Source organism: Astatotilapia calliptera, chromosome 17 (genome assembly GCF_964374335.1).
Source record: "Astatotilapia calliptera chromosome 17, fAstCal68.1, whole genome shotgun sequence".
NCBI classification, from domain to species: Eukaryota; Metazoa; Chordata; class Actinopteri; order Cichliformes; family Cichlidae; genus Astatotilapia; species Astatotilapia calliptera.
The window spans coordinates 6,909,065-6,935,591 of NC_137438.1; the positions used below are offsets into that span (position 1 = coordinate 6,909,065).

Below are 26,527 nucleotides of genomic sequence, written 5' to 3' on the forward strand. Positions count from 1 at the left end.
GATGGACAACGTCTCCCACCCCATGCAGCAGACTGTGACAGCACTGAGCAGCTCCTTCAGTGGGAGACTGCGGCACCCACGGTGTGGGACGGAGAGATTTCGCAGGTCTTTCCTCCCCACTGCTGTCAGACTCCATAATAAAGACTTTAACTGATCAAGCACACACATCCATACATATGCAATAATACTAAGTGCAATAATCCTTTCTGTCATCGTTGTATTTTTACTCAGTTGTATATAGTATTTGTATTTGTATTCTATTTTTATCTTATTGTATATTTATTTTATTTTATTCTACTGTATATAGTATTTTATTTTATTCTATTCTGTACAGTTGTGTACTGTATTTATTCTTATTGTATTCTAATTTTTGCCTCATAACTTTTGCACTGTCCACTTCCTGCTGTGACAAAACAAATTTCCCACGTGTGGGACTAATAAAGGTTATCTTATCTTATCTTATCTTATCTTAAAGTGTTGTGATTGCAGTCATTGGGCATCAGTGGTTCAGTGATCATTGATCAACGGCCTATTGTTAGTCATTAGTGGGTGTTTTCAGTCGTCATGCAAATGAACTGCTTATAATGCTGGGGAAACCTGCAGTCAGCTGAAAACGTCACTTTGATGGAAAATGAAACGTTTTTCCCACTGAAACGTACCTCCAGATCAACAGATTCAACTTTGTGGGATTTTCTTACCTGGATGACTGAGCATAATTCATAACTTACTGTTATATAACTATACTATTATAGTCTCGTGGGGTTTTTTTTTCAGGTAATTAATAATCTTTTTTTCTTTTTCTTTTGCTGTTGGACCCACTTTTGTTCATACTCATTGGTTTTTACTTAATGATTTTATATTGTCTATATAAACATCCGATTCTATGTTAACCGTTGTTCTGTAAATCGCAATTTTTTTGTTGGGTCAGATATATAAAGTGTGAAGAGGATTCAAGAAATATATAGTGCAGTCTCCCAAATTATACCTCTTATACAACAGACCAGCTTCAGCTTGTCTCAACTTGAAATTTGAAACCTCTGTGGCCCTTGGCTTCCATGGAAGCCTTGATGAGTTGTATACTTTTTATTACATTCATTTCATGAAAGCAATTTTTTAATGTCCTGTATTTAAAATCTTAGTACTTCAAAAAGGAAAAAAGGTGAGACATGAGAAATGACTGTTCAAGTTTAGCTCGACTTTTATTTTGAAGGAGCTGGAGAAAGGACTACAAGAATGGCGCTTGGAGCTGACCGGTTGGGCCTAGCCGAAATAGTTGTCTTAACATTAGCCTGAAATCTGGCATGTAAATCTTTTCAGGTATAGAATTTCCCAGAGTTATACGCGCATTTCCAAATGTTCGGCAACACCTGATGATTTTCAAGCTTAGTCGTGACCGTTTTTTTTAAACATTCTGGCCGGATGTTTTGACGCGATATCCGAGCGTTGCCGGCGATGTAGCGGCCAGCGAATCTTCAAGCAGGAAAAAGCGCCAACTTCTGTTGCACCGTCTGAATTGTTAAACACTCCGTAAAGCATTTCGAGACGGGATGTTTAATGGAAAATATCAAACTTAAACTGGAATGAAGCATTCGGGTAAGTTTTCTTTCTCGACTCAGCTGGGATTTCAAAGAAGTCCTTTTTGGCCGTGAACAGTTTCAAACGGCGTGCTTTCTGTTTTCTCCTCCCACTTCTTCACCGCACCTTCTCGAGCCAGTTTGTCGCTGTGATGTGCGCAACGTGCTCAAAAATAGCAAGTTATTTGTTGCTACCCTGTAATTTAAAGCGAAAACAGTTGCTAACGTAAGCCGTGCTAGAGCGGTTGTTTGTGGGTAGGACTGAAACAAAGTACTACCTTTAAGTTAGCGTTAGCCAGCTAACATGTTACATAATGCGTGGTACGGTCAATAACCGGTTCGACTGTATTATTGAGAAGTGTGTGATTGATTGGACTGGACCTGTCCGTGTGTAGCTACACAATAGCGGACCGTGAACTTAAGTGCGCAGCTACGTTCGTTCTCGTTGAACTCTGATGGCGCCCGCTGAAATTACATTGTGTGTTTCCATTTTTCACCAGTGAGGTGCGCTGTTGCGTCTCAGTAGGAATTTAAAAGAAAAATCGCCCTCAAGGTACCGGGAGGAAAGATGCCAGGTCTGCAGGGTGAAAGTGTGGTATCAGCGGCTCCGGGGAGCCCAGTGAAGAAGAGTAAACTCTCTCTGAAGTTCTTCCAGAAGAAGGAAACCAAGCGGGCTCTGGATTTCTCGGAACCTCAGACAGAAGAACCCAAAACATGTGAGCCAGAGGAGCCTGAGGCAAGGTAGGTCTCTGCTACCAGTGTGCGTCAAACACAAATAGTTTTCTAGACTGATTTGTTTTGGGCAGCCCGAAGCACTCGTTTTCCCACAGTTACATTCAGATAGTTATGGGAATTCCACTGTTGTTGTGAGGGCAGGATAATGCACGTGTGGGTGAGTGATACCTTAGATTTTAATAGTAGGCTTCATCTCAATCAAGCTGGGGTTACACTTCAACATTAATCTCAGTGTAATCATTTTAAAACAGTGTGTGTGTGATGGTGGATGTCATTTGTGAAATTCAATTTATTAGCTGCTGACTTTCTGTTTGCTTCCTTCTTAACTGATCAGCAGCTGTGATCAGGTGGTCCCGGGGCCTTCTCAGTGTCCTTCCTCGCCCAGCCTCCTCCTGTCCTGCGAGAAGAGAGAGAACTTGGTGCCGTTCGTGGGGCTCAACAATCTGGGCAATACCTGCTATTTGAACAGCATCTTACAGGTGAGCCATTACCACAGATGGAGTTAATTTCCAGCATTAATAGATGTCACTTGTTCCAGTGTTTTAGTACAAATGGTAGGATGGGTTTAAATATACTGAAGGAAAAGTTGAAAACTGCACAGACACTTCACAGTGTGTGTGGTTTGTTCTTGTGCGATTTAAGTTGCATTGAATCCTCAAACCTGTTCACCTGTGTTATCCCACTCAGAAGTGGATGTTGTTGTGATGCCGGGAATGTTACATTTTCTGATGGGGAAATTGTGGTTCTGCGGCGACCGTGGCTCAGGGGGTTGGGAAGCGCATCTGTAACCGGAAGGTCACCGGTTCGATCCCTGGCCTCTCTGTCCTGGTCGTTGTGTCCTTGGGCAAGACACTTTACCCTACCGCCTACTGGTGTTGCCCAGAGGGGCCGATGGCGCGATATGGCAGCCTCGCTTCTGTCAGTCTGCCCCAGGGCAGCTGTGGCTACAACCGTAGCTTGCCTCCACCAGTGTGTGAATGTGAGAGTGAATGAATAGTGGCATTGTAAAGCGCTTTGGGTGCCTTGAAAAGCGCTATATAAATCCAATCCATTATTATTATTATTATTATTAGTGTGATGGCAGTCTGTGGGGAGCTTTGGACTGTCCTACCTGCAGAGAGTGTCTGTAGTCAAATGGAGGCAGTGCTTAAAAAAAAAGTGGTTCAACCGGTCTGTAGGCTACTACTGAGTGTTGTAAACAATGTACAGTGTTCACTGCAACCTCTGACTGTACTGATCATACATTTTTTTATTTTATTTTATTTTTTTAACTCCTTTCCCTGTTCTGGCCCACTTGGCAACCAATCAGCACATTTCTGGTGGTTAAAAACCTATCTCTGTAGGTAAATATCTCTGGAAACAGACAAAATCTCAGGAGCATAAATTAAGCACAACGTTTTCACTTAAATACTAGTTGCTAATGGAATCAAGTGATGGCACATCACTTTTCTGAAGTATGGAGTTAGTTTAGTGAGCAGGATTTCATGTACTCACTGCTTTAATAGAAGATATGTAATTACAGTAGCACTTATCTGCTTTAATAGACTATATGCACGTTAGCATATGCTACTTCTGGTGCGGAAACTCCTTTGGGGAGCTTTGTTTCCGGTGTCCTATTCGCGCCTTGTTTACGGTCCAAAACAAGTTAAGCAAATGAATGAATCAAGCGGCGATTTACATTTCTATAGATGTCTTGGGCATTTACCCAATATATCTGTAAATGATGTTCATCGACTTGTCTATATTTTTTCCCCCGCTTCTCAGAGCAAAAGAGAAAAGGGATTCAAATTTTATATTTCTCAGTATCTGTAAACAGAGGTCCCTCGTTTATTGCGGGTGTTATGTTCTAAAAATAACCAGCGATAGGTGAAATCAAGTAGCCAATTTTATTTTTTGACGGTGCAGAACATTTCATCGACATACAGTACTGCACTTCAGAGTCACTCTGCTAGCTATCGATTCTGTACTGTACAGGAGAGACGTCACAGAGGAGAAACAGCGAGGTGAAAAGGTGAACTGCGTTAAAGCGAAGGACCACTGTAATTTTGAAGGGAAGTCACAACATACCCTTCGTAAATACTAATGTACAGAAACCCTTACCAGCAATCATTCATTTTTTGTGTGGCTTTTTTTCACGGTTTGTTAACATGCTGTGTAGGTGTGTACTTGACTAGCTGATATCGACATAACGGGGGAAACATCTGGTTTGACTATTCTTCACCTGTAGTTTGAATGCTGAACATTTGCCTGTTTAAATCATAAGACCAGTCACTATACAGAGATGCTTCTGAATGTGGATGATGTGTCTTCTGATTTTGTAATGCAGTTCTGCTTGTGTTGAGTGATGTAAACAACTGATCGATCTAAACTCTTTAAACGTCAAAATTGATCATTAGATTTTTTTATGACACAACAGTGGTGAGTGTTCCCACCTTCTGCTCTTTGTAACGTAACGCGATCTTTCCGTTTTTGAGTTTTGGACATGATTTTGGAGTATATCTTCGCAGTAGTGATTGACCGCAAAGTAAAGCTACCGGAAATGTACAACCCTACATCTGGTCTCAAACCAGGAAGTTAGCATTTTCTTGTGCACAGGGTCTATTGTAATCACAGTTAGGAATAGTATAGAACCAGATTCTTTTTCTCTCCATCCTTTTTTTTTTTTAAGGTTTCTAAACAGGACTTTTTTTAACCTTACTTTGGATGACTAAAGAGCTTATTGTAATAATTAGAATAATTCTGAAGTGCATCCAACATGCGAAAGCAAGAAGCTGTGTGTCTAATGACTAAAACAGAACAGTTTAGCTTCATATTTGGACAATCATTTTTAACAGATTTTTGCTATTATGTTGAGCCGGTAAAGGAAATTATATTTCACTGTGACCATTACTGGGTTAATGGGAATTACTGTTGGACTTTAAGTACTGAAGCACAAATGACTGGACACGTTTTTCGCGCTTATTTGTGTCATCATAATATCACCAGCATTTAACAACCTGATTACTTGAAGATGCTTTGAGTTTTCCACGTGTGTGGATTACTTGTTATCACATCCAGTTTAAAATCACAATAATGATGTGTTGATGTCTGATTGCATCTGCAGGTTCTTTATTACTGCCCAGGCTTCAGAGAAGGCATAAAGAAGCTTCACGATCTCTCCATCCAGAAGGAGAAACCCAAGGAAGAAACTGAGAAAAGCGAAGAGGTACGTGCATAATAAATCACAGCCACAGTGTGGGTCCAAAGTTTAGCACTTATTAACTCCTCTGATGGGAGATGTTGCATGCTTCTTTTTAAAGTTGTTGAACAATATAGTGCACTCTAGTCTTCAGAGCTTGAAGTTAATTACGTGGGACTCCCCATAAGTTTTCAGAACTGAAGAAGCCTTTTGGACAAGAGGTGAAAACCTTCATGAACCAAAAACAAGTCCAGTAGCCTTCATCTCAAAGAGTTATGACACAGTGCACTGTATTCCTATTGTAAAATATACAGTTTTGAAAAAAAGCAGCAGCATTAAAGGAGGGTGTCTGTCTTCTGAGCTACGAAAGCATATTTCAGTAACCTTTTTACTCTGTGTCATTTTCCTACAGCCACAGTGTCAGCAGTCAGACGGTGTGTCGGAGGCTCTGCCAGCTCACATCGAGCTTCTTGGGAGCTTCAACACTTTGATAACTGCAGTGGAGCAGCTGCAGTCTAGCTTCCTGCTTAATCCTGACAGCTTCACCGATGGAGAGCTAGCCACACCACCGCGCAAAATTCTGCACACGCTCAGGTAAAGATTTGGCAGTTTCAATAAATATTTGTAACCCAGTTGCTTATTAGATCATACGCTTGTGTTGCTAGGTAACCAGTTTGTTCCCACGCTGTCTTTTTTCTAGCACGATGACTTAATGGCTTTCGAATATTAAATGTTACTAAACACCCAAATATTGTCACATTGTATACGTGCATATAACATTGATTAAACACTTAGTTGCAGTTAGATGCACATGTAGGATCATGAATGTGGAGCTTTGATCATTATTATGCTGTTTAAAAGGTAAAAACTTGTCATCATTAATGCTCAGTCATAGCTCAAGCTGATGAGTTGGTTACGAATCATTTTTAAAGTAAGCATGCTGACATGTTTAAACTCCAGATTGGCACTTTTGTGTTTTTGAACACTTTCATTAAAATTGCCATTTTCTGTCAGTTTGACACAAGTTTGTGGTTTTGTGTCGCAGGCAGCTGAACCCCATGTACGAAGGTTATCTCCAGCATGATGCTCAGGAAGTTCTGCAGTGCATCCTGGGATATATCCAGGAAGCCTGTGATACTATCAGGAAAGAGCTGAAAGTAGAAGGCGAGGAGGAGGATGTGTCGGAAGTTAAACTCGAGAATGGTCTCGATTTGGGGTCCGGCAGCTCTGGCGCAGAATCCAAAGCTTCCACGGAAGAGGATGGTCAAGTTGCTGGGAAAAGAAAGAGCGACACAGAAGTGGGGAATGCCAAGAAAAAATCCAAATCCCTGAAGTCTAAGAAATCAGATTCTGCAGAGGAAAACCTGAGTAGAAATAGACCCCTTACTCGCTCCAAAAGGAAGTCCTCCAGTGAAATCACCATGGACAGCAGCAAGAATAAAGGTGGAGAGGAGGCGGCAGGTGAGGAAGAGACGAAGAAACCAAATGGGGAAGGAGGAAGCGACGATGAGGGGAAAGGTGAGAAGACGTGTAAAGAGGCAGATGGGAAGAAGAAGAAGAGAGCTAAGTTGAGCTGCCTGAGGCCGTCTGGAAAGCAGCCAAGTATTTTCTCCAAGTTCCGCAGCGTGGGAAAGATCAGCTGCACAACTGTGAAGAACCAAAACAAAACAGAGCAGGAAAATGGAGTGACGCACGACGAAAGTGAGAAAAACCTTCAAGAGCCACCCAGCCAAAATGCATCCGAACACAGCAAGGCTCCTAAACATCAAGGTACGTGTGACCTGCGATCATCGTAAGAGGCAGCGATTATGAAGAAAACGTTTAGTTGAGAAAGAAATGACTCACTTTAACCTCTTAAGCCCCAAGCCTAACTGATCTCCTGCCTTTTGCCCCCATATCACAATTAATGAATTTAAATGAATAAGCATCCCAAAAAAAGCAGAAAAGTTGGGACAGACTAAATGTTTGGTCATTCACTTTAACTTTTAATTTGTACTTTGACGTGCATTAGGAGCCTACATTTATTTATGGAGTTCTAGATGTTACTAACTGTGGATTTTATGTTCGTTCAGCGGGCCTGAGCCTCATGGAGCGTTTGTTCCAAGGTCGGCTGGTTCTGAGGACTCGATGTCTGGAGTGTGAGAGCTTCACAGAGAGGAGAGAGGACTTCCAGGACATCAGTGTCCCTGTGCTTGATGACCAGCCCAGCAGCCCCGATGACCTCTCTGAGGGTGAGAATTTTTACAACTATTAGTTGTAAAATAGTAGTTATGGAGGTTTTTTTTGTTTTTGTTTTTTGTGGGTGTGGGTTTTATTTTCCCCCTTTTTATCTTAAAAATCTTGTTTTTTTGGGGGGGGTTTTTCAGTCTCACCAGACCCTAAACCAGAGCTGAAGACTCTGAAATGGGCCATATCTCAGTTCGCTTCGGTGGAGCGCATTTTTGGGGAGGATAAATACTTCTGTGAGACCTGCCATCACTACACAGAGGCCGAGAGGAGTCTGCTGTTTGACAAGACTCCTGAAGTCATCACTATTCACCTAAAGCGCTTCTCTGCCAACGGTTTAGAGTGAGTCCACTGAAGTCTCAGTTATCACACTGCCGCACTACACAAACTCTACTGGAATGAATTTGAGCTAGTGTTTGAAAAAGTGATCGCTGTACCACATGCTTAGACTTAAAAGATTCTCATCATGGAGAAATAGAATCAGTCCTTTGCTGTAGAGTTTTTACTGCTTTGATCTCTAGTTTCTAAATGTACTCTTATATCTGTATTGTTCTCTCTTCCCAGACTGGACCCATATGCTGGTCTTTCTAAAGTGAACACTCCCTTACAGACTCCTTTGACCTTATCCCTTGAGGAGTGGTGTACCCAGTCCTCATCCACTAAAGGTCAAAACTATCAGCTGTTTGCTGTCGTCATGCATAGTGGTGTGACCATCAGCAGTGGCCACTACACTGCCTACATCCGAATGTCTGATTTAACAGATGTGAAGATCTGGCTGCAGGACACAAAAACTGAAGAGAAGGAGGAGGAGGACGAGGTGAAGGAAGACAAAGAAGGTGCTCTGGTGAAGGAGACGGTGCTGGACTACGATGATGGAGAGGTGTCTTTCAGCCTGAGTACGAGAGGACAGCGGCGCGAGAGTTTGGCAAGCAGCAAATCAGGGAGCAAAAAGCTGTCAGAGGGGGGTGTCGGACTCTTGGGAGGCCAGAGGAGTGTGTCCAGCTATGACCTCGGGAACAGCAGCAGTAAACACACAGAGAAAGCAGCTAGCAGTGGTTCGACGGAGGGTTGTAATAGGAGAAAAACCATCAACATTTTGAGCCAAAACACTGAAGCTGGACTTAAAAAAGAGCCCGAGGCAGTAGAGGAGACATCGCAGGCTTCCTGTGGCAGCACAGAGACCAAAGAGCAGAAGGCTTTAAATAGCCTCTTGGAATATGAAGGGAAATGGCTGCTGTTTGATGACTCTGAGGTGCGTTTGTTTGAGGAGGAGGACTTCCTGCGAGCCTGTTCTCCTGAGACGTGCTGCTCATCAACCCCTTACCTGCTGTTCTACAGAAGGATGCCTGAACCTGGACACTGAAATAGACAGACCTTACAGGAAACTGAGCTCCCAGGCAAAAGACAGATGGAGTTTTTGCAATACTTCAAACAGTGCCAGACACACTGTGGCTGCCACATTTACACTGAAACTGAAGTGACTTTTCAGCCAAGGAAAACTAAACCTGCAACAGCCCCACGGTGGGATCAAGGCGCTTCCGCCTTCTCATCCACTCATGTGCAGGTACTCTAAACAGAAACGCCCAGTTGGGGTCAAAGTTTGTTTTGTTTGTTTTTTTTTGAACGTTAGGGATGATTGGTTGTGTATTTTTGTTTTTTTGGTCTTTCTTCAATGTTGACTTTGTATTGTTTGTTTTTTACAAAATGGCAAAGCACGTTGAACTAAAATTGAATCAAGTAAAAATGTTGAAAACTGACTTCCCCCCCTGGGCGCAGCAGTCTGTATTCTGTTCGAATTTGAAAATGTTCTCATGTTATTTTTTCAGTTTATCAGAAAAGCTTTTACCCTGAAGCTTTTCTCATCAACTGATCCCTTGTTTTGTGAGGGTTTTTATATAGAAACCTGTACAATTTAGCTGTATATCTGAAGCCTCAAACTGATGTCATTTATACAGTGAAACCGACAGATTCTCAGAAACTCATTTAGTTACAACAGATATTTACAACAAACACTCAGCTGTCTAATAATAATTAAAAAGTTTCTACATGCTTCGTTGACACTAGTTTATGCAGTCAACAGTTTCAGGCTCAGATGTCAGATTTGTCAGAGTGAAGGACGCAATTTGATTTTATCAGTGAACTATCAGGTTTTTATAATATACATTTTACAATGTTATGGAAAACTGCTTGTTTGATATTTTACTATAGAGCCCAACCGATTTAATGTGAGCACGATTGATATCTGTTAAGTCTGACCACCAGAGGGCGTGCTGCAGATTCTCTGTGGCAGCTCGTGATTGGGATGCCACAAATGTGAAAGGCTCATTGAACAGAATCGGGTGGAGCATAAACAATAATTAACTACATATAACAAATGTTAGAGAATTGTTTGTTTTGTGTATCTGAAATAAATATTAGAATACGAGACTTTTAAATGACCAAATATCGGTCTGAAAACAGTCAGTCTCTAATGTAGTGTACAACTGTCAAGTGAGATGTTTGCACTAGTCAGGATTTTAAGATCTGAATCTCTAATTTAAAACTCCTTAAGCTGTAGTTCAGTTTTATGCTGCAAGGAGGGTCAAAAAGCACAGTATAAATATCATTATATACAGTTCATGGTTATTATGGGGAGGAAAAACTGCCCACTGAGACCATGATTTAGCTTATGACCTACCTCCATTCTTCTTTTAAAAGAGAGAGAACAGTTTTTAAAGTTCATTAGAGATAAAATAACAAAGTTAAGACTAAATGATGGAAGTTCTCAAGCAGCGAATATTCAGTTTTGTACTTGCATATTGCTGGTTTTGAAATCCATATGTATGTCTATATCTATATTTAGAGATGTATATACATATCTATATTTTGATCTATTAAAACAAATCACCATCCCTCTGATTAAACCTATGTAATATCAAGTTTTGTCTCATGACAGATTTAAGATACTATAGTTGAAGAAAAAAATAGATTTTCCTCTTTTGCATTAATATGCTCCATATCTGATCTAACAGCCTAGACACAAAACATTTTAACTTGATGTGGTAAGGTAAGTTTCCTGTTTATGATGGACTGAGTCTTTTGTGACAATTTATTGATTAGTCATGCATAGCAGATGATAGATTTTTTTTTGGGGGGGGGGTTGCATCAATTGAGCTTTAAAAACTCAGTAAAGGTAACTTTGTTCATCTCAGGTCTAGTGATGGTTTCAGAGATTTACTTGGGTCTGATGAGCTGTCTTTCTAAGTATTACAAACCCTTTTCACCTGTCTTTCAAAGATGAGTTTATTATTTAAAGTGAAATGCTTGGTTAAAAGCAACCTTACTGTGTTGTTGTGTCCTTTTTAACTGTACCATTCCAGTTCTCATTATGCGGAAGTGGCATAGCGGGGTTTCAGAGTGAAAGCAATAAAGTTTTTACCTTCACACCAGCTTCATGCTTTTTGTCGTCTTAGTTTCTGGCCGACTTACCTCAAAGTCCATAATAACAGAGAAACATCACATCAGACCACTTGAACATTAAAATATTTATTTAGTAAAATATTTAAAATAAAACAAAACTACATAAAATTATACAATGAGGTTTAAAGTACCTAAGTTTAAAACATTGGCGCCTCAACTAAAAACAATAATAAAGCATCATGATAAATACTGGTACAATTTTTTTTGCATGGTTTAAGGTTTCTCTCCCATTTTGCATTACATAAACTTTCAAGTTGTAAAATGCAATGCTACACCATTAAAAAAAAAAAAAGTGCACACATGAAAATTGAGTACAGATTTTTTTGACACATCGTACATAATTAAAAAGACACCTTGACTTTTAAAATTGTAAGAATTTGGCAGAAAAAGGTGTTTTTTTTTTTTTTTTTGGCACTTTACTGAAATACAGAACTCTGGAGCATTCTTCATAGCTTGCAGCCATTTCTACTGGTTCCAAGAGTGAGTGCTGACATGAGCTTTGTTTTTTGTTATTTTAAGGTAGCATGGGGACAGTATAAGCACTTGTTACCTACTGAAATGACTAGCAAAAAGAAATTCTAAATGCCAAGGTATCTCTTTAATTTGAAGTTCCGCTTTTTTTGTTGCGCTGATTGTGTAACAGTTTGTCTGTAAACAAATTAAGACACTGGAATGACGTACCAAGCTGCAAGTCTTTTCAACCTTTTGTTTAAACACGCTTTTTTCCAAACACTGACCAACTTTCAAGAGACACTCCTATTTACACTGGAGAATAAATTAATATTGCAGTTTCGGTTAAGTGTTTGTGTAGGTGTACAGGTGCGCTTGTGTGTAGTTCTCTTCATCTTCAAATGTCAAGCTTGCGAAGACTCATTCTGCTGAAGGAATCTCTGCAAATTAAAAACAAAAAGATGTTAACGAGGACAAAAAAAAAAAGAAATAAAATACTAAGAATTTTGAGCTGTCACGAGAAGCTGACCTGAAATGTTAAAGCTGCAGTAGGAAGAAATCTAGAAAAGCCTAGTATGTGAAAATAGCTGACCTCCTGTAGCTCTACCTTCTCACAAGACGAGCACAAGCATATAACACATGCTTCATACATGCTACAAATCAATGCTGACCCCAATCTCACAGGCCTAGAGTAACCACCAGGCAACATATTGTGAGGGAAAACTATGTATTCTCTGGTTGCTGTAGTTGCTAGACTTTGCTGTCAGTCACTGTGGACTTAATTTTGAATGTCCCATTAACCAAGGCCTTGGGGCGTGGTCAGTGACTGCCAGGTAACCACTGGTTGTATATTCTGCGACTGTTTGGCAAGTGATTGGTGGCAGTTCCTAGCCGTTTTCCAGTTTGTGCTGCACTATTTCAAGATTTACTACAGCTCTGAGAGTAAATAGCATCTGCGTCTTAAATGAAAAACCACAGACGGCTTGCAACAACCTGCAGTTGTTTTTAGTGCAACCAATTTCACTCAGCAACAGCTAGACCCCCTTGCCAATGAATCAGGGAATACACGTTTTTTTCCGACTGGAGATGATTGAGTTATGTCATGTAGTATTTGATCTGTAGCCCACTGCCTGTGATTGTTCAAAGTATTTGCAGTAGATTTGAAAATGCTACATGTTTAATTTTGTCAGAACAAACTGCCCCTTGTTTTTGTTTATTATTGTTCACTATTCTAACACTGTTATGTTTACGTACGGAGGTTATACCTCGTTACGTCAACAGATGATGCTCTTGTACTGCTGTGGAATCACTAGAGAGACAACTTCGGTGTCCTCTCGATAAATCCACCGTTTTTTAGAATTTATAATACGCCGTGCTCTCGAGCCTTTTTTGTGTCCAATGGCAACATAAAGAAGTTGCCCAGCCAAACTGCAGCTAATTTTGGCTGCTGCAATTTTAAAGCCCTGAAAAGCATATACGTATATTTCCATCAGTACACCTTTTATCTGTAAATCTGTAAACAAAATCACAAATGCTCGACATCCTTGATAAAAAATATAATTTATAAAATGAACGGACACACTGAAAAAATGATGTTCTGTGGGGTCTCTTCCTTACAATATAAAGTGCCTTTAGGCAACTTGTTGTGAATTGGTGCTTTATAAATAAAAGGTAATTGCATTCATTCGGATTTTACTAAGTCTGTGTGTGGCTTGGTTGTTCCCTTCATACAACAGGTAAATTCTTAACTGATAAATAAAGTTGCACGAAAAAAAGTATGATGTATCCTTAAACATTTACAAATCCAATTCATTTTTAATTTTAGAATTAAAACTGAAAGCATTTCCCTCTAACCTGAACAGTGAGAAACATGCAAACGAAAAAACAAAAACAAAAACACAACACAAAACGTACTCCGAGAAGTCCAAACTACCTTGTCAAGCTGTCCGTTTGCTGCATCGTTTTTACAGAAGCAAAAACAAAACAAAACAAAAGCAAAACAATTTTTTTTAAAAAGACTGATTTAACTTAACAACCAAGAAATTAATCTCTACTCTCACTCACATCGTTCATACACATGGAGAGAAAGCCTGCTTGGCCCTACCTGTGCGAGTTGACCTGCAGTACAGGCTTATAAAGCTGGGGGATCTTCCTGTTGATGAGAGGCTGCAGTGCCTCCTTCAGCCGGTGATAATTCCTCTCCAGCTCCCTCTGGTACTCCTTCTGGTCTGGACCAATCAGGCTCTTGTTTTTGCGTAGGGCATCCTCACACCTTAGACAGGGAAATATAGTGCGATACTGTTATGTAAATACGCAGCACGTGTTCTCTGTTTCAAATAAAATGATGGACTGAAAGTCTAAACTAATTTGGTGAGTGAAGTGAAAACTTATAGCACTTGGGTGCTATAGTCTGGTTATATAGCAACACAGCAACCATCAGTGGTATCGTATCATTTTTACAGCTTGTACAGGGTGAGAGGAGAAGGTTTCAACTTCTGCCTAGAGGAAGGACAATCCATACCTTTTGGTGAAGTCTTTAAAGCAGAGCCGAAGCTTATTGTGGTGTCTGTACAATTTTGGGTCACTGGGGATCTCCGACAGGAACACTTGAGCTACCTCCAAAGGACCCTTGGAAAAACAGAACAATCTCATAAACATCAGCTTTCAGCTTTGTGAATCAGTAGTGCTGTAACTAACAGTTGTTGCATGCTAAAAATTCAAAACCTTACCTGGTTTACAGTTGTGCCTACTGATCCCTGAAGGACCATCTGCAGCATCTTGGCATCGGCAGGGTCCTGGTGGGTGGCAAATGCCAACTCCTGAGTCTTTTTCTGCATGTCCTCTATTGCCACTTCTATCGGTGTGGATATAATCTGGAAGAGTGACAGAGTGGTTGCATGAAAAGGCTGAACATTTGTGGAATTTGCCTGTGAAGAGCAGGCAGACTGTAGACCTACTTCCTCTTTGTGGATGATGTTGATCCGTGTCTTGATGTACGGGAAGGCGTGGGAGGTGGTGAGGATGGTCTTGCGTTTGAACTGTTCGTGCAGGTCCCCGTGTGCTCGCCCATCCAGGGTGAAAGGAGTGCAGTAGACGAAACGTCTCAAGTTGTAGTTCTTGTCAAAGTATGTGATGCGGTCTTTCATTTCGTAAGTGTCAAAGTACGGCTCCACGTATGTGATCTGGATGAATGCCTAGAGGGACAAATGTTTTTGGGTTGTTTTTTTTTTTTTAGCTAAGACCATTTCCATCCGTTTAACATATGTTCATCTCATTTATCAACACTAAACCTTATTTGGGTCCAGCTTGCACTTGTCCACAGGGTTGGAGTCCTTTATGACTTCTACCTGGTCCTCTCCAAATCGCTCGCCATAGAAACCCTACCAGAAAAGACAAAGAACAGAACATTTTACTCTTTCACAGAAAACAATTAGACTCATAGAGAGAGAACGCGAGCACAGCATAGTTTACCTCTAGCCTGTGAGAGATTTCAGCCAGCTTTGTGATGGCAGGCTCTTTGTACACAAACTCTTGCTCATCCAAGTCGCCAAACTTCGTACCATAAAATCCAACTCTGAAGTAAGTACCAAACATTCTCTTTCCATCCTGAACAGGCAGAGGGAAACATTGATAAATGGGTTAAAAAACGAGGCAGAACACCATCACCCTGCTACAGCATACTGTGATATACTGTGGAACAGTAAGCATTTGTGTATTTTTACTTTATTAGATTTTACAGCTCTCTTCACAGAGGCAAAGATGACAGAAAAAGATTATAGTTCACTGAAAGAAATGGTATGCCTACAATCTGATATATATGTAGCTATATAGCTACATATATAACAACAACTATTAGAAGTTTCATGCAGTATGTGATTAAATCTGTTGGTTCTGTTCTAAAAGCTGTATGTGAGTGTACTGAAGGTTCAGACAGAAAGTATGTGATTTCAACAACCTGTTTTCTTTTTGTTTTGTTTGTTTTAAAAAAAAAAAAGGTTGTTCAGCAGCTTTTCCACCGCAGTTAAGGACCTGACAGAACTCAGGCAGGTAGCAAGTATTTTTAAAGCCGAAACAAATATTGATATTTTGTCATTTAAACATCTGACCTTCTGATATATCGACTGTTTCATGTGTCTGAAAGAAAGAAAAATCCCATAAAATAAATAACTACACAATTTGTTATATGTAGTTGCTTATTTACTTGTTTGCTCTCTACCCGACTCTGGGAAGTTGCACAGTGCCCTCTGGTGGACAAACTATGCAATATAAAATAGAAGAGTGTTTCTTCCATCTCTTCTTTACATTTTTCTTTTTCACCAAGCAGTTATTTAAAATACAAATACCGACTGTCAAATAGCTAATATCGGGCAATGATACTGGCCTGCTAATAGATTAGTCAGGCTAAAAGTACCAAGCAAACTAGGTCAAACATCAGCAAGAAAAAAGTGCCAGGTTTAGCTCTTTTCCTTTCAAGCCCTCTCTTTTCAAGCAAACTTTCTTCTGACTGACTGCATTCTTGCAATCAGAAGGTTTGAAAAGTATGTGGGTGGGGCTTCTGTGCTGCAGCTGCCAGCATAGAAAAAAAAAAATCTGAACCCTGACCTTTGGGTCATAGGAATTACTTTCATATTATTAGCTTCTCATTATTTGACAGTTTGGTCCTGTTTAAATATTATTATAACAGTATACAAGCCAAAAATAAAGAAACACACAAGGTCCACTGTAAGTAAACACAGTAGACATTTGGGTTTATAAAATGGTCAGAAATCACTGGAAAATCTATATAATTATAACAAATACGAGGAATGCAGATGAATTGCCTTAATGTGCTTTTGTGAAAAATCCCAATCTAAGCCAGGAAAAACACCCCGCAGTGTCTGAAATGTATCTATTGTTGTCAACATGAACTCGACATCTCCTTTGCACCCAGCTTGTAAGTGCTTGTGTTCTTCATGTGTGCAATTTTTTCCCATGTTAAGAATAAAAACAGCTCAAGTTCACAGATCAAAGCAGCACCAAAGTTTTCTAAATAGAAGCCTTAAAGTCACAAACAGACAGATAACAAAAAAAAGAAAGAAAGACGGAGCGGGAGGGGAAAACGTTTGTGAAACAAAACAAGGCAAAAACTACTTCAACCTCAAACACCCCGTTACGTCTTTGGAAGTTGTTGACAGGAAAAACATCCATCAACTCCATTTTTTTTTTTGCTTAGACCTCTACTTGGAAAGAAACATCCAAAGGGAAGCCCCAAGATCAATCAGCAGGTACACCATGAGTGCCCAGTGTGTAAGTGCGTGTATGGCAGGAAAAAGGAAAATGATGTGAAAATCTGAGGCAAATGCTACACAACTTGATGCACAAGATGTTTAGATAAAGCATCAGGGTAACTTAAGGGAATATCAAAAAAAGATACAAGTCATGTATTGCTAGTTAAACCACTGATTTGAAAATGTTTTTAAACAGTAATTAAGGAAACCCTGTAAACTAAGAAACTTACCACAAGACACAATTAAGTAAAGAAGGAAGGGTCGGCAACCAGGGAAATCAAAAAGGAAAAAAAAAACAGAACAAATTTTAATCAGGATTGGGTTCCTCCAGAGAATTTTAAAAACAACACAAACTAACACACAACAGTAAAAATATCTCCACTGATTGTGAGAAAGAACAGAAACTCATTGTGGAGGATCCAGATCATGCAAAGGCAGACAGCGAAGAATTTAAAAAAACAAAAGTGAGGGGAAAAAAAAACAAATAATCCACAACCCTCGGAAACACACCATGCACGCTCAGTGCGCTTCCTGTGCTCTGTCCAATTCATGCAATAGACCATGAGAACTCAGAGGTTAATACTGTTAACAAAGGGACAGAATGCATGAAACAAAAGTCAGGGGTCGATTTAGTTTAAACTATTAAAAGAAAGGGCAAGAATAACAACCAATCAAAATCAAAAGGGATAAATCAAGTAATCCTGAGATTACTGTGAGTTGAACCCTCTTAGAAAACAAACTGCCTTTGGAGAATTTGGTTCCAGCCTCGACCCAAAGTCTGCAGCACCTTGCGTGTTAAAAGGCTCATTTAATTGTGTGTGGCAAGAATGACCCCACGGCTACAGCGGGATGGCTAACAGACACCTTTCATGTCAAAACAGTGCACTGAAATCGAGCCCTGTGGTTGAAGATGAGATGAAGTGTGACAGCTGACGCGCGTGTGTGTGCCCACCGACACACCCAGCAGACACATAGAAGATGAGGAATGGAGGGGGTAAAACGGTGGATTGTGCAGGTGATGCATTCGCTGAGACTTTTGTCATTAGTGTCACACACCATGGCTCCCATGCACAGCCTGTCAACACTGTCACATGTAAAGAATAAAATAAAATAAAAAAGACACAAACACAAGCTCCTCTTGCAGTGTAAGAAGAGTGAGGAGAGAGGAAAACGGTGAAGGGTGTTGTTGCTTAGACAGCGAGCGTCCCCAGCGGGTAAAGGGGCAGACAGTTGATGTTGTCTGCAGATGTTAATGGATTTGGATGTATGTAACAAAGAAGAAGAATGCCAACAGCTAGCAAATAAAAAGATGAGAGTAAATAAAAAGAAAATACAAAAAGATAAACCACATGAGCAGGGCCAAGCAGGAGCTGTTTAGTCACCTACCTCCCAGCCAGTACTCTGCGTAACAAAGAGAATACAGGACATGTGAACGACAAGACGCATACGCCCTCCGACACACGCACACACACACACATACAAAGGATGTTACAATAAGGAGAATGAACGCTTTGAAACGAATCCAGGTTACTAAGTTGTCGAGCTGGAGAACAGAGCGTGTGACAGAAATATTCTTTAAAAAACAAACAAACAGAAAAACAGGGATGCTTTCTTTACACATGAATGTTTTTGTCACTATGAAAAAGTCTGCTTTGCAAGAGCAGTTGCTCTGCACACCAGATGACTGTAACCCGTCTGTGTCACACAATCCACACAACTGGCCTTTAACAAAAAATACAAATAAAAAAAACACAGCTGGAATCCAAAATGTCATGCATGCTTAAGGTCATACTTCACAGAAAAGTAAAGCATGGTGGGTATCAGGCATAAATAAATATACTAGGATTTAACTGCCAACTGATAAGATCATGCAAAGCTGTGTCTGTGACAGCTGGTGTGTACGCAACATTAACTGGAATCCATTGTTTTTCTGTGTAGTGACTCATATCGAGACTGATGTATGTACATTTTGAAAGTCCTGCAGATAAGAAGCTTTGCTCCTAACATCCTTTTTTGTTAATTGGCCTTGATACATCTACACTGGCTGTTTAACATGACAGTTAATCTGTGTGAGAAAAGTGTACTTGTGCATATATTCATATGACAGTGACAAAAAAATTTCTCCTTTTCATTGTAAGTGCTGATCTTGATACTATACCGTAATTACTTAACTCTAATTCAACCGCACACGTCTTAAATTGTGTTCACTCAAGCAATTTTTTGCATGAGCCACATGTGAGAATGCAAAGCATGCATTATAAATATGAAACGATTTTTGCCCTGCTAGCTCCATAGAACAAAGTCTATGAATGTCCAATTAAAACTATGTTTGAAGAGAGCCCATGACTTTCTGGAGAATTCCTTTAAGCCCTGCCTCCTGCACCCTCTACCCAGGCATTGTGCCACATAAAATAAAACAAAAACAAATGGAGTATTTCCAGCAGTGATAAGGTATCTGACATGGACTGCTCCAGACAATTTCCTGACCCGATTCTCCTGACACTGTCTGGAATTTATTTATAAAAACAGCTTTGGTGGATTTACATAAGAAAAAAAGAAAACAGAAGTAACCTTGTGTATCCCAAATGTAATCTTCTCATAGCGGAAGTTAGACAATGAAAACAATAAATCTAGGTCACACTGAGATATAAAAAAATTAATCTTAGAATTTAATTGCATAAATTCAGTGTCAGCTTGGCACCACAAACTGTTGGGAGTTGTGATTTGAAGAAGTAGTCTACTTTGTGTGTGTGTTTACCTGATGAACAATTTTGCCAAAGGCTTCCTGTAGTTTACCATGTATGGTGGCTAGTTTCTTTGCGTCCCTGTTGGCTTCGTGAATCGGGATCAGTACCTTATAAACCTCATTCACAGCCTCATACATGCCGGCCTGGAAGGATGAACAATTATTTTAAATAATAGCAGGTAAAAAACACAAAACAAAGAAATAAGCATCGGTTCATGTTTCCATCTCTCACCATGGAAAAAGAGGCAGCAGCCTGCTCTAGGAGACCCACGAGACCGATCTCAGTGAAATATTTCCCTGAACAGATTCCCTCCTCGTCTGGTGACACTACATCATCAGAGACTGCAGATTCCTCCAGCACATTTGAAGAAATATTCTAGAGCACATAACCACACATATTAAAAACAAATGAAGGTTATGGTGCATGCACAGTCATTGTAAGAAATGTGTTTCTGTAGAGGAGAGACATGCGCACAAACAATACCACAGGAATGCTCCTACCTGAAAGGTGACACAGCCTACAGGAAGATATTTGCGGTCCTCCAGCATACTTAGGTATTCTGCCACTAAGGCAGCACTGTGCACCAGACACTGAGCAGCCTCAGCATGGTTGTTTCTCTCAGAGTGCTTTCCAGCCATGTTCTGGAGCCACGTCAGCCGCAAGTCTGGAGATGTCTGGTAACCTTTCGCAATCCTTTAAGTGGACAAAAATGCAAATGCACACACAGACCACACAGGAAATCACACCCACAACCAGATATTGACTAACTAACCAACTACAATGAAAAATGCTCTTTTAAGTAATCAAAAGAAATCGCTCCATTGCACATGGGTTTTGCACCTGTACATGAGATCTATCAACATCTCAGGATCTTCCTGGTGTTCCTTCATCTTCACTGTGTCAGACAGGATCATGTGCAGATTAAAAACAAGGTCCTGAACCTGAAAGCAAGAAAATACGGCTCAGGATAAAGAAGCTCCTTCTCCGGGATGATGACATGCTTGCAAAGTAAAAGGTCCAGAGAATCACATCAGCAGCAATCTGGATATTTTCCCTTTTCGAGCAGTGATGGAAAACAACTAAATAGCGAACCCAGTACCTGATCTGGGAACGTGGTCTCCCTCAGCTCCAGATCCTCCTCTGCATAGGTAAGGATGGTCTTTAGAGAGCGACGGAGGAACTCCTCATTGAAATTCTGAGATGTTCCAACCAGCGAGGAAAGAGACATTGTCACCTGCATCTTTACTCTTGCAAAGTTCTAAAAGTTCAAGCAAAAAGAAAAAACACACATGTTATCAAAGCTGTTGGCTTTCTGCCGACATATGAAGAGAGAAGGAAGCACTATACATATAATTTCTAAAAAGATATTAGCACAAAGTCTGCTTTCAATAATGCATACATCAGTAACTGAACTAAAGTTTGCTATGACTGCACAGTTTGGTATTCAGATAAACCAGGTGAATTAAAGTTAACAAATATGTTATTTGTTATAGTACAGCCACATTCCACAGCTCTAACTTGTTCAACCCATCACCTCTGTACTTACATTGCCAATCTCAAAGTTTTGCCTCATGAGGAGGTAGAGGGAAGCACTGGCATGGGATCTGATCGTGCTTATGCTGCTGCTGCAGCTCCTCAGCAGTCGCAGACACAGATCAGCACACTGCTCTGTTTCTTCCTCAAAGAGTAGTTCGGGAAACTACACAGGCAGAGAGAGAAGTATTTATTACTATGTAAGCCTGGAAGATGAAATAAGCATGCTTCACACATAAAGAAAGCCCAGTAGTCTAACCTTAGATACCAGGGCCCTCTGTGTGGCAAAACAATGCTGAAGGTAGAGGGCGCTCTGGTTGCAGGCCATGCTGTGGAGCAGCACCTTCAGCACTCCACCCAGGATACTCTCCTTGGATTCCGTTACTGATGCCGTCTGGAGGGAAAAGGACTTATAAGCAGCTGTAATAGGCCTCTGAACACAGCCTGACTGGGAATATATGCCTGTTTCCATTTAGTGTGGATACGTCTTCTTCGCTTACATACCTGTACAATAATCTCCAGAGTATCAAGTATTATTAAATTGGCCTCTGTTGCGAGATTACCATCAATAAGAGCTTCATGTTCCAGCTCTGCTCTCGTCCTGCACAGACACAAGACGACGCCGTCACAAACTGAACTCATACATTGCGGTGTTGATGATGTGCCACTGAGCGCTGCATGAGCTTCCAGTCACCACATTAATCCACTGCACAGAATCATGAACAATGAAGAAAATTTAGAGGAAAAACATGTTATGTGTGGTGTGGATGCTCAGCCAGCTGTGTCTAAAACACAAAACAGTATGTTTACGCTATTTGGTTTTTTTCTGGCAAAATCAAAGAAAGCCCTACACTGAGAGACAGTTAGCCTAAACCTATCTGCTCTTTTCTTAGAGGAAATATGAAAGGCATTAAAAGACTGGCATAATTTAAAGTTAGAAAAAAGCAACCCATTATTCCTGATCTACAAGAAGAACGCAGTGACTTTTATTTTGTTAGTCTACATGTCCTAAAATGCCTGTGATTGAACTGAAACAATACAGAACTGAATAGGTGACCGATAAGAAAAAAAGCTTTTGCCACATTTGACTTCCCCCCCGGCAACATCAACCAGGGAGCAACATCAGTCAGGACCCCAGAAAAACAAGCACACTGGTTAAAAAGCAGAACAGGCCCACTGCAACCACTACCAACCCCAATGCAGGGTTTGTTGTTACCAGGACAGAGGGACTGATGGGACAAGGGATTTGAGGGTCAGGGCCAGGATCAGGGGGACTCTCTTGGTGCTCTGATGTGCATGTGTGAACTTAAGTTAAAATGGAAAGGAAATGAATGTGAACAAATCACTGATTGCATTAGTTGCTAAAGTGTTAAAGTATCTCACTCAAAATTATGTTAATTCAAAAAATTGTTCATGACTTGGTGAAAGCTAAGAATCAAATACAAGCTAATCAGTTCAGTCTGCATCCACTTCACCTGTCGGACTTCCCACATGCATGGCAGTACACCTTAAAAGAGGCACTAAAGCAGGGAGGAATTTAAAGGAGCACACAGCAAATGTGGACCATACAATACCTGACTGATCTGTGACTCCTACATTAACACACAGTGACATGAGAGAACAAATGGAAATTAACAGAAGACAAATGCTGGAGCAGAAATGATAAAAGAACAGGAATTAAAATTAAAACAGTAAAACAAAAAGACATAATGCTATATTTTTTGTCATCATTGGACAAAAAATATTGGCAAAAAGATGCAAAACCTTCAAGCTTTAAGCTCCCGCGTTATAGAGATACTTTTAGATAAGAGATAGAGATACTTTAGCTAAAAGTCTGCACTGCAATCACATATTGATTGCTTAAAATCCACTGTGTACATTGTCCAAACCTTGGCAGTGGCATCCTGTAAAGGGTATAAGTAAACAATTTACTGTTAAATCAAAATAAAGATGCAATAATGGAGTGGTGCCACAAAAAATGAATATGACCATGAAGCCAAACTTTAAATCTGGACTGATGAGAAATCTTTGAGATTCTTTTCATACATGAAAGAAAAACCATTTCCATCTCATGGTTTTCCACTATCTGAGGTTCATTTTGAACTTTAAGTCCTTTACCTTGTTAGAGTGTCTTTCTCTTAAGTGCTTTATTTGCAGCATTACTGAGAAATGGGACCAGCTTTTTAGTTCAACTTTTGCCTATTTTATGTAAATTTAAAATGCAATTGGAAACAGACCTGACTCGTGCATGTGCCCCTAAGAGAATAAAGTTCCACAATGCCATTAAAAAACATGTATGTGTAGTTCCTCAGTCATCCAGGTCATGGTAATCTAAGAAGCTTGGAAAGAAAAGCGACTGGACCTCTTGTGTCCTTTGATGTGGTCTCACTCTTCAATTGCATACCTACAACCGAGGCAGTGGAGACTATGGAGACTCCCACTAGGGCTTAAATACCTTGGACTCTCCACCATTTGGTCTTAGAACTGAAGAAACTTCTGAGAGGTGAATGTCTTTAAGAAACTTAAAGAAGTCCAGTCGCTTTTCTTTGCAAGCTCTTTAGATTATTAAAAAACTGTTGTGTTTTTTTGTGCATGAAACAGTAATCAGAAAAATGCCCTTCAACAGTTCAAAAGACCATACTTGTCCATCTTTTCGCTGTTTTGTCTCCAGTGGGTCATGTCTTTTCTCCATCGAAGGTTTTCCTGGCTGCCAAAAGCACTGCCAGATGGACTCCGCTCTAGATGATGGGGAAACATTATTTACCATTTCTTTTTTAAACAGTGATGAAAGAGGCTCCCTGCACACAAAAAACGTGACAAACTGGCTGTAGCTATATTTACAGTACTTTCAAAAGGCACAGCTAAATAGACGTATGTATGCATGCACCTGTGTCCAGGAAAAAAGCAGAGTACACTGATTATTGTGTTGGTGTAATCCTTAAATTTTGCTTCTCAGCATTTATTTTTTCCTACCTGCAACTGTGCGAGTGTGCCTGAAGTTTAAATCTCACCTAGCTGCCCCCGGCTGCGTCGCACCATTTCCTGTCTGGCCCCAATGCTGCCCAGTATGGCTTCCTCCAGCTTGGCCTTCATATCTTTGGATTTCTTAAAGGTTAGGCTGTTCATGCGTTCAAACGCCTTCTTCCCCTGCATGGTGAACACAACATGGGCCTTGTATCCATGAGGTAGAGGGTGAATGGACGGACAGAGAACACACACAGCAGGGAAGTTACTTGCAGCGAAGCACCAAGCAAGCAAAGCGGGTTAGTAGCATGAAAAGCAAATATGCAAGCACAGCACAGCAAACAACCAACACACAGCATAGCATAAAGAGCTTGAAACACACAGAAGGAAATAGATAATTATAGAACCTTTTGAAAAGAAATGTAAAGTTAGATGGTAAATGTGAAAATATTTTTAGTTAAGTTAGTACTAGAGCACATGCAAAAGTTTAGTTTTGTAGTTTCACCAAGTTTCAATCAGAAATATTATCCAGGCGCATGAGCGCCCCCAATTTTAATATAGAAAATAAACAGAAGAGGTGGACGTAACCCACAATGTAGATTCCCCCAGTATGCAGTGCGCTCTCAGGTGGGTAATTAATGCTTAATTAGCTCAAACTGTTAGGCAGTGATTGTTGATGTTACCTTGTATTCAAAGCAGGAGACGCAGAGGTAGAGGAGATCCAGAAGGCGGTTGAGCTGGGACACTGACAGGTCTGTGAACCATTTCTGTAACACTAGCTCATCAGCATTCTTTAGCACCCACAGCAGACAGATCAGCAGGCTCCGACTGGACTCGGCCGAGAAGCTCCCGTGCTGACGACTCGCCTGGAATGCGAGAACACAAAAGGAGGAAGCAGCACACGGCACTGAGATATTTCCATTAACTGCAGATAAATTGATACAGTCACTGTGTCTTGCAGGAAATTACCTGCGAGTTGAGCAAGAAGCTGCTCGGTCGGGACATCGGAGATGCGGTTGAGGTGCCTGCTATTGCCATGGCGACAGTCTGACTGATCATGCTGTTACCTTCTCCCTCTGTCTCTTCTCCGCTGGTGCCAACAGCTGCCCCCTGAGGGCCGCCCGGTCGACCCCACTGATTATGTGACTCTAATAAAACAAAAAGGAAAGAACATAAGTTGCCAAATAATCAGACATGAGACAGCAGACAAAGATAAAAACTGAGGAAGATAATACATTTGTGTTTTGACAAGGAAATTATCTTGACAAAATTGAAAGAAGACCTGAGAAAATATTTAAACTAATGTAAAGGTTTAAAAAAAAAATCAAAAAAGTAATCAAAAGATTCGTACATTGCTAACTCTTAAGCTGCTTCATACTAAAAATGTCACCTGTACCTGTAAAATCGTGGAGTTGAGGCAGTGCCTCCATGACAATGCTGATAAGAGGCAGGTAAAGCATAGCAACACGGGCCTTGACTTCAGGGTCGGCATAGCGAGGATCAGAGTCGTGGCTGGAAAGGAGGTTGTGAACAACGCTCACTACTTTCTTATGCAGACCGAACATCCTACAGCACACAATACGAAAGAGAAGAAGCAAAACAAATTTAAAAGGAAACGAAATGGAATGTTTTAGCTCAATCACGGGAAGATTCAGACAATAAAACACATTCACATTTAGAATCTTTCTTAATTAAAACATCTTCTCACCCCTCATTGTCTGGGTCCAGTATTACTGACAGTTCAGACAGTACCAGTCCAGCCAGATAATGCTGTTCTCTGAAGGGGACAGACAGCTCAAACATGTTGGCTATCTTTTGGTCCTGGACGTGTGTGGAGAAGCCAGAGCTCTGTGAGAGATAAGAGACACTATTAATAGTGTTGGACTGTACATAAATCTAACATCTGTACGCTGAAATTTTCAGAGTGTCAGCCTTTTAAGAGTAAAAATTGACCTGCGATGTTGCTGAGGACACAGAGGGAGAAGGAGAGGCAGGTGGTGTGAGCAGGCTGCAGGGCAGGTTGAGGGTGACGTAGTGTTCATGACTGCAAACAATCCTTAAGAAATCAAGCCGCAAAGACTCCAGGGTTGGGTTCTGTAAAGCATAAAGCTTTGTGGACACCTAGAAAAAGGTAACAGAAAATACTCATTTACATATTACAAACAAAAATGGAGCATGTGCAGTAAAGGAAAGTGTTGAAATGTCATCACATATTAGGCTGTTATAGTGCTGTAAATAAAGCTGAAATGCACAAAAAGGAGATCCACGCTTTAAATAGTTTAATGAAGGCCTAATCAGAAATTTTGGCACTCACCTGGCTTTTTTCCAGTCATACTGATCCTGACAGCCATGGCAATTTAAAAATTAAAAACCAAAAGACCGAGAAAAACAAAC

General features: G+C 40.5%; 2 protein-coding genes across 27 annotated transcripts in view; one reads left to right on the forward strand and one right to left on the reverse strand.

The window, feature by feature from the left end:
* Nucleotides 1–1,250: 1,250 nt before the first annotated feature.
* Nucleotides 1,251–9,470, forward strand: usp1 (ubiquitin specific peptidase 1). Of its 2 annotated transcripts, none has more exons than XM_026147869.2 (9): nucleotides 1,251–1,593; nucleotides 2,075–2,315; nucleotides 2,644–2,788; nucleotides 5,413–5,514; nucleotides 5,900–6,081; nucleotides 6,533–7,257; nucleotides 7,560–7,718; nucleotides 7,854–8,055; nucleotides 8,278–9,470. In XM_026147869.2, exons 2-9 carry the CDS (start codon nucleotides 2,143–2,145, stop codon nucleotides 9,074–9,076), a joined length of 2,487 nt encoding a protein of 828 aa, XP_026003654.2. In that variant the 5' UTR covers nucleotides 1,251–1,593; nucleotides 2,075–2,142; the 3' UTR covers nucleotides 9,077–9,470. The 2 variants fall into 2 exon arrangements, with proteins under 2 accessions (XP_026003654.2, XP_026003655.2); XM_026147870.2 differs by having other exon boundaries at nucleotides 1,435–1,593; nucleotides 2,647–2,788.
* Nucleotides 9,471–11,222: 1,752 nt separating this feature from the next.
* The window catches only part of dock7 (dedicator of cytokinesis 7), a 46,575-nt gene continuing 31,270 nt past the window's right edge, over nucleotides 11,223–26,527 (reverse strand). For 6 of the 25 annotated variants that reach the window (XM_080292099.1, XM_026147862.2, XM_026147850.2 and 3 more), the window contains 24 exons: nucleotides 26,087–26,254; nucleotides 25,842–25,981; nucleotides 25,530–25,699; nucleotides 25,103–25,281; nucleotides 24,817–24,999; nucleotides 24,181–24,340; nucleotides 23,811–23,907; nucleotides 22,744–22,761; nucleotides 21,674–21,770; nucleotides 21,429–21,563; nucleotides 21,183–21,335; nucleotides 20,736–20,894; nucleotides 20,477–20,577; nucleotides 20,137–20,329; nucleotides 19,868–20,011; nucleotides 19,648–19,779; nucleotides 18,276–18,290; nucleotides 15,094–15,228; nucleotides 14,913–15,002; nucleotides 14,580–14,816; nucleotides 14,352–14,495; nucleotides 14,144–14,250; nucleotides 13,727–13,894; nucleotides 11,223–12,062 (listed from right to left, as the gene is read on the reverse strand). In XM_080292099.1, coding sequence (XP_080148225.1) covers nucleotides 12,020–12,062; nucleotides 13,727–13,894; nucleotides 14,144–14,250; nucleotides 14,352–14,495; nucleotides 14,580–14,816; nucleotides 14,913–15,002; nucleotides 15,094–15,228; nucleotides 18,276–18,290; nucleotides 19,648–19,779; nucleotides 19,868–20,011; nucleotides 20,137–20,329; nucleotides 20,477–20,577; nucleotides 20,736–20,894; nucleotides 21,183–21,335; nucleotides 21,429–21,563; nucleotides 21,674–21,770; nucleotides 22,744–22,761; nucleotides 23,811–23,907; nucleotides 24,181–24,340; nucleotides 24,817–24,999; nucleotides 25,103–25,281; nucleotides 25,530–25,699; nucleotides 25,842–25,981; nucleotides 26,087–26,254 — 3,168 coding nt within the window. In that variant the 3' untranslated portion in view covers nucleotides 11,223–12,019. Of the gene's footprint in view, nucleotides 12,063–13,555; nucleotides 13,576–13,726; nucleotides 13,895–14,143; nucleotides 14,251–14,351; nucleotides 14,496–14,579; nucleotides 14,817–14,912; nucleotides 15,003–15,093; nucleotides 15,229–18,275; nucleotides 18,291–19,647; nucleotides 19,780–19,867; nucleotides 20,012–20,136; nucleotides 20,330–20,476; nucleotides 20,578–20,735; nucleotides 20,895–21,182; nucleotides 21,336–21,428; nucleotides 21,564–21,673; nucleotides 21,771–22,743; nucleotides 22,762–23,810; nucleotides 23,908–24,180; nucleotides 24,341–24,816; nucleotides 25,000–25,102; nucleotides 25,282–25,529; nucleotides 25,700–25,841; nucleotides 25,982–26,086; nucleotides 26,255–26,527 lie in introns of all 25 variants that reach the window. The other 19 variants (XM_026147864.2, XM_026147859.2, XM_026147867.2 and 16 more) reach the window with 10 other exon arrangements.

Excerpts from the sequence above, each read along its gene's own strand:
- usp1 (XM_026147869.2), top strand. The coding sequence starts at position 2,143 with ATGCCAGGTCTGCAGGGTGAAAGTGTGGTATCAGCGGCTCCGGGGAGC. Across the intron at positions 5,515-5,899 it reads AAACTGAGAAAAGCGAAGAG|CCACAGTGTCAGCAGTCAGA; the intron begins GTACGTGCATAA and ends ATTTTCCTACAG. Across the intron at positions 8,056-8,277 it reads TTCTCTGCCAACGGTTTAGA|ACTGGACCCATATGCTGGTC; the intron begins GTGAGTCCACTG and ends CTCTCTTCCCAG.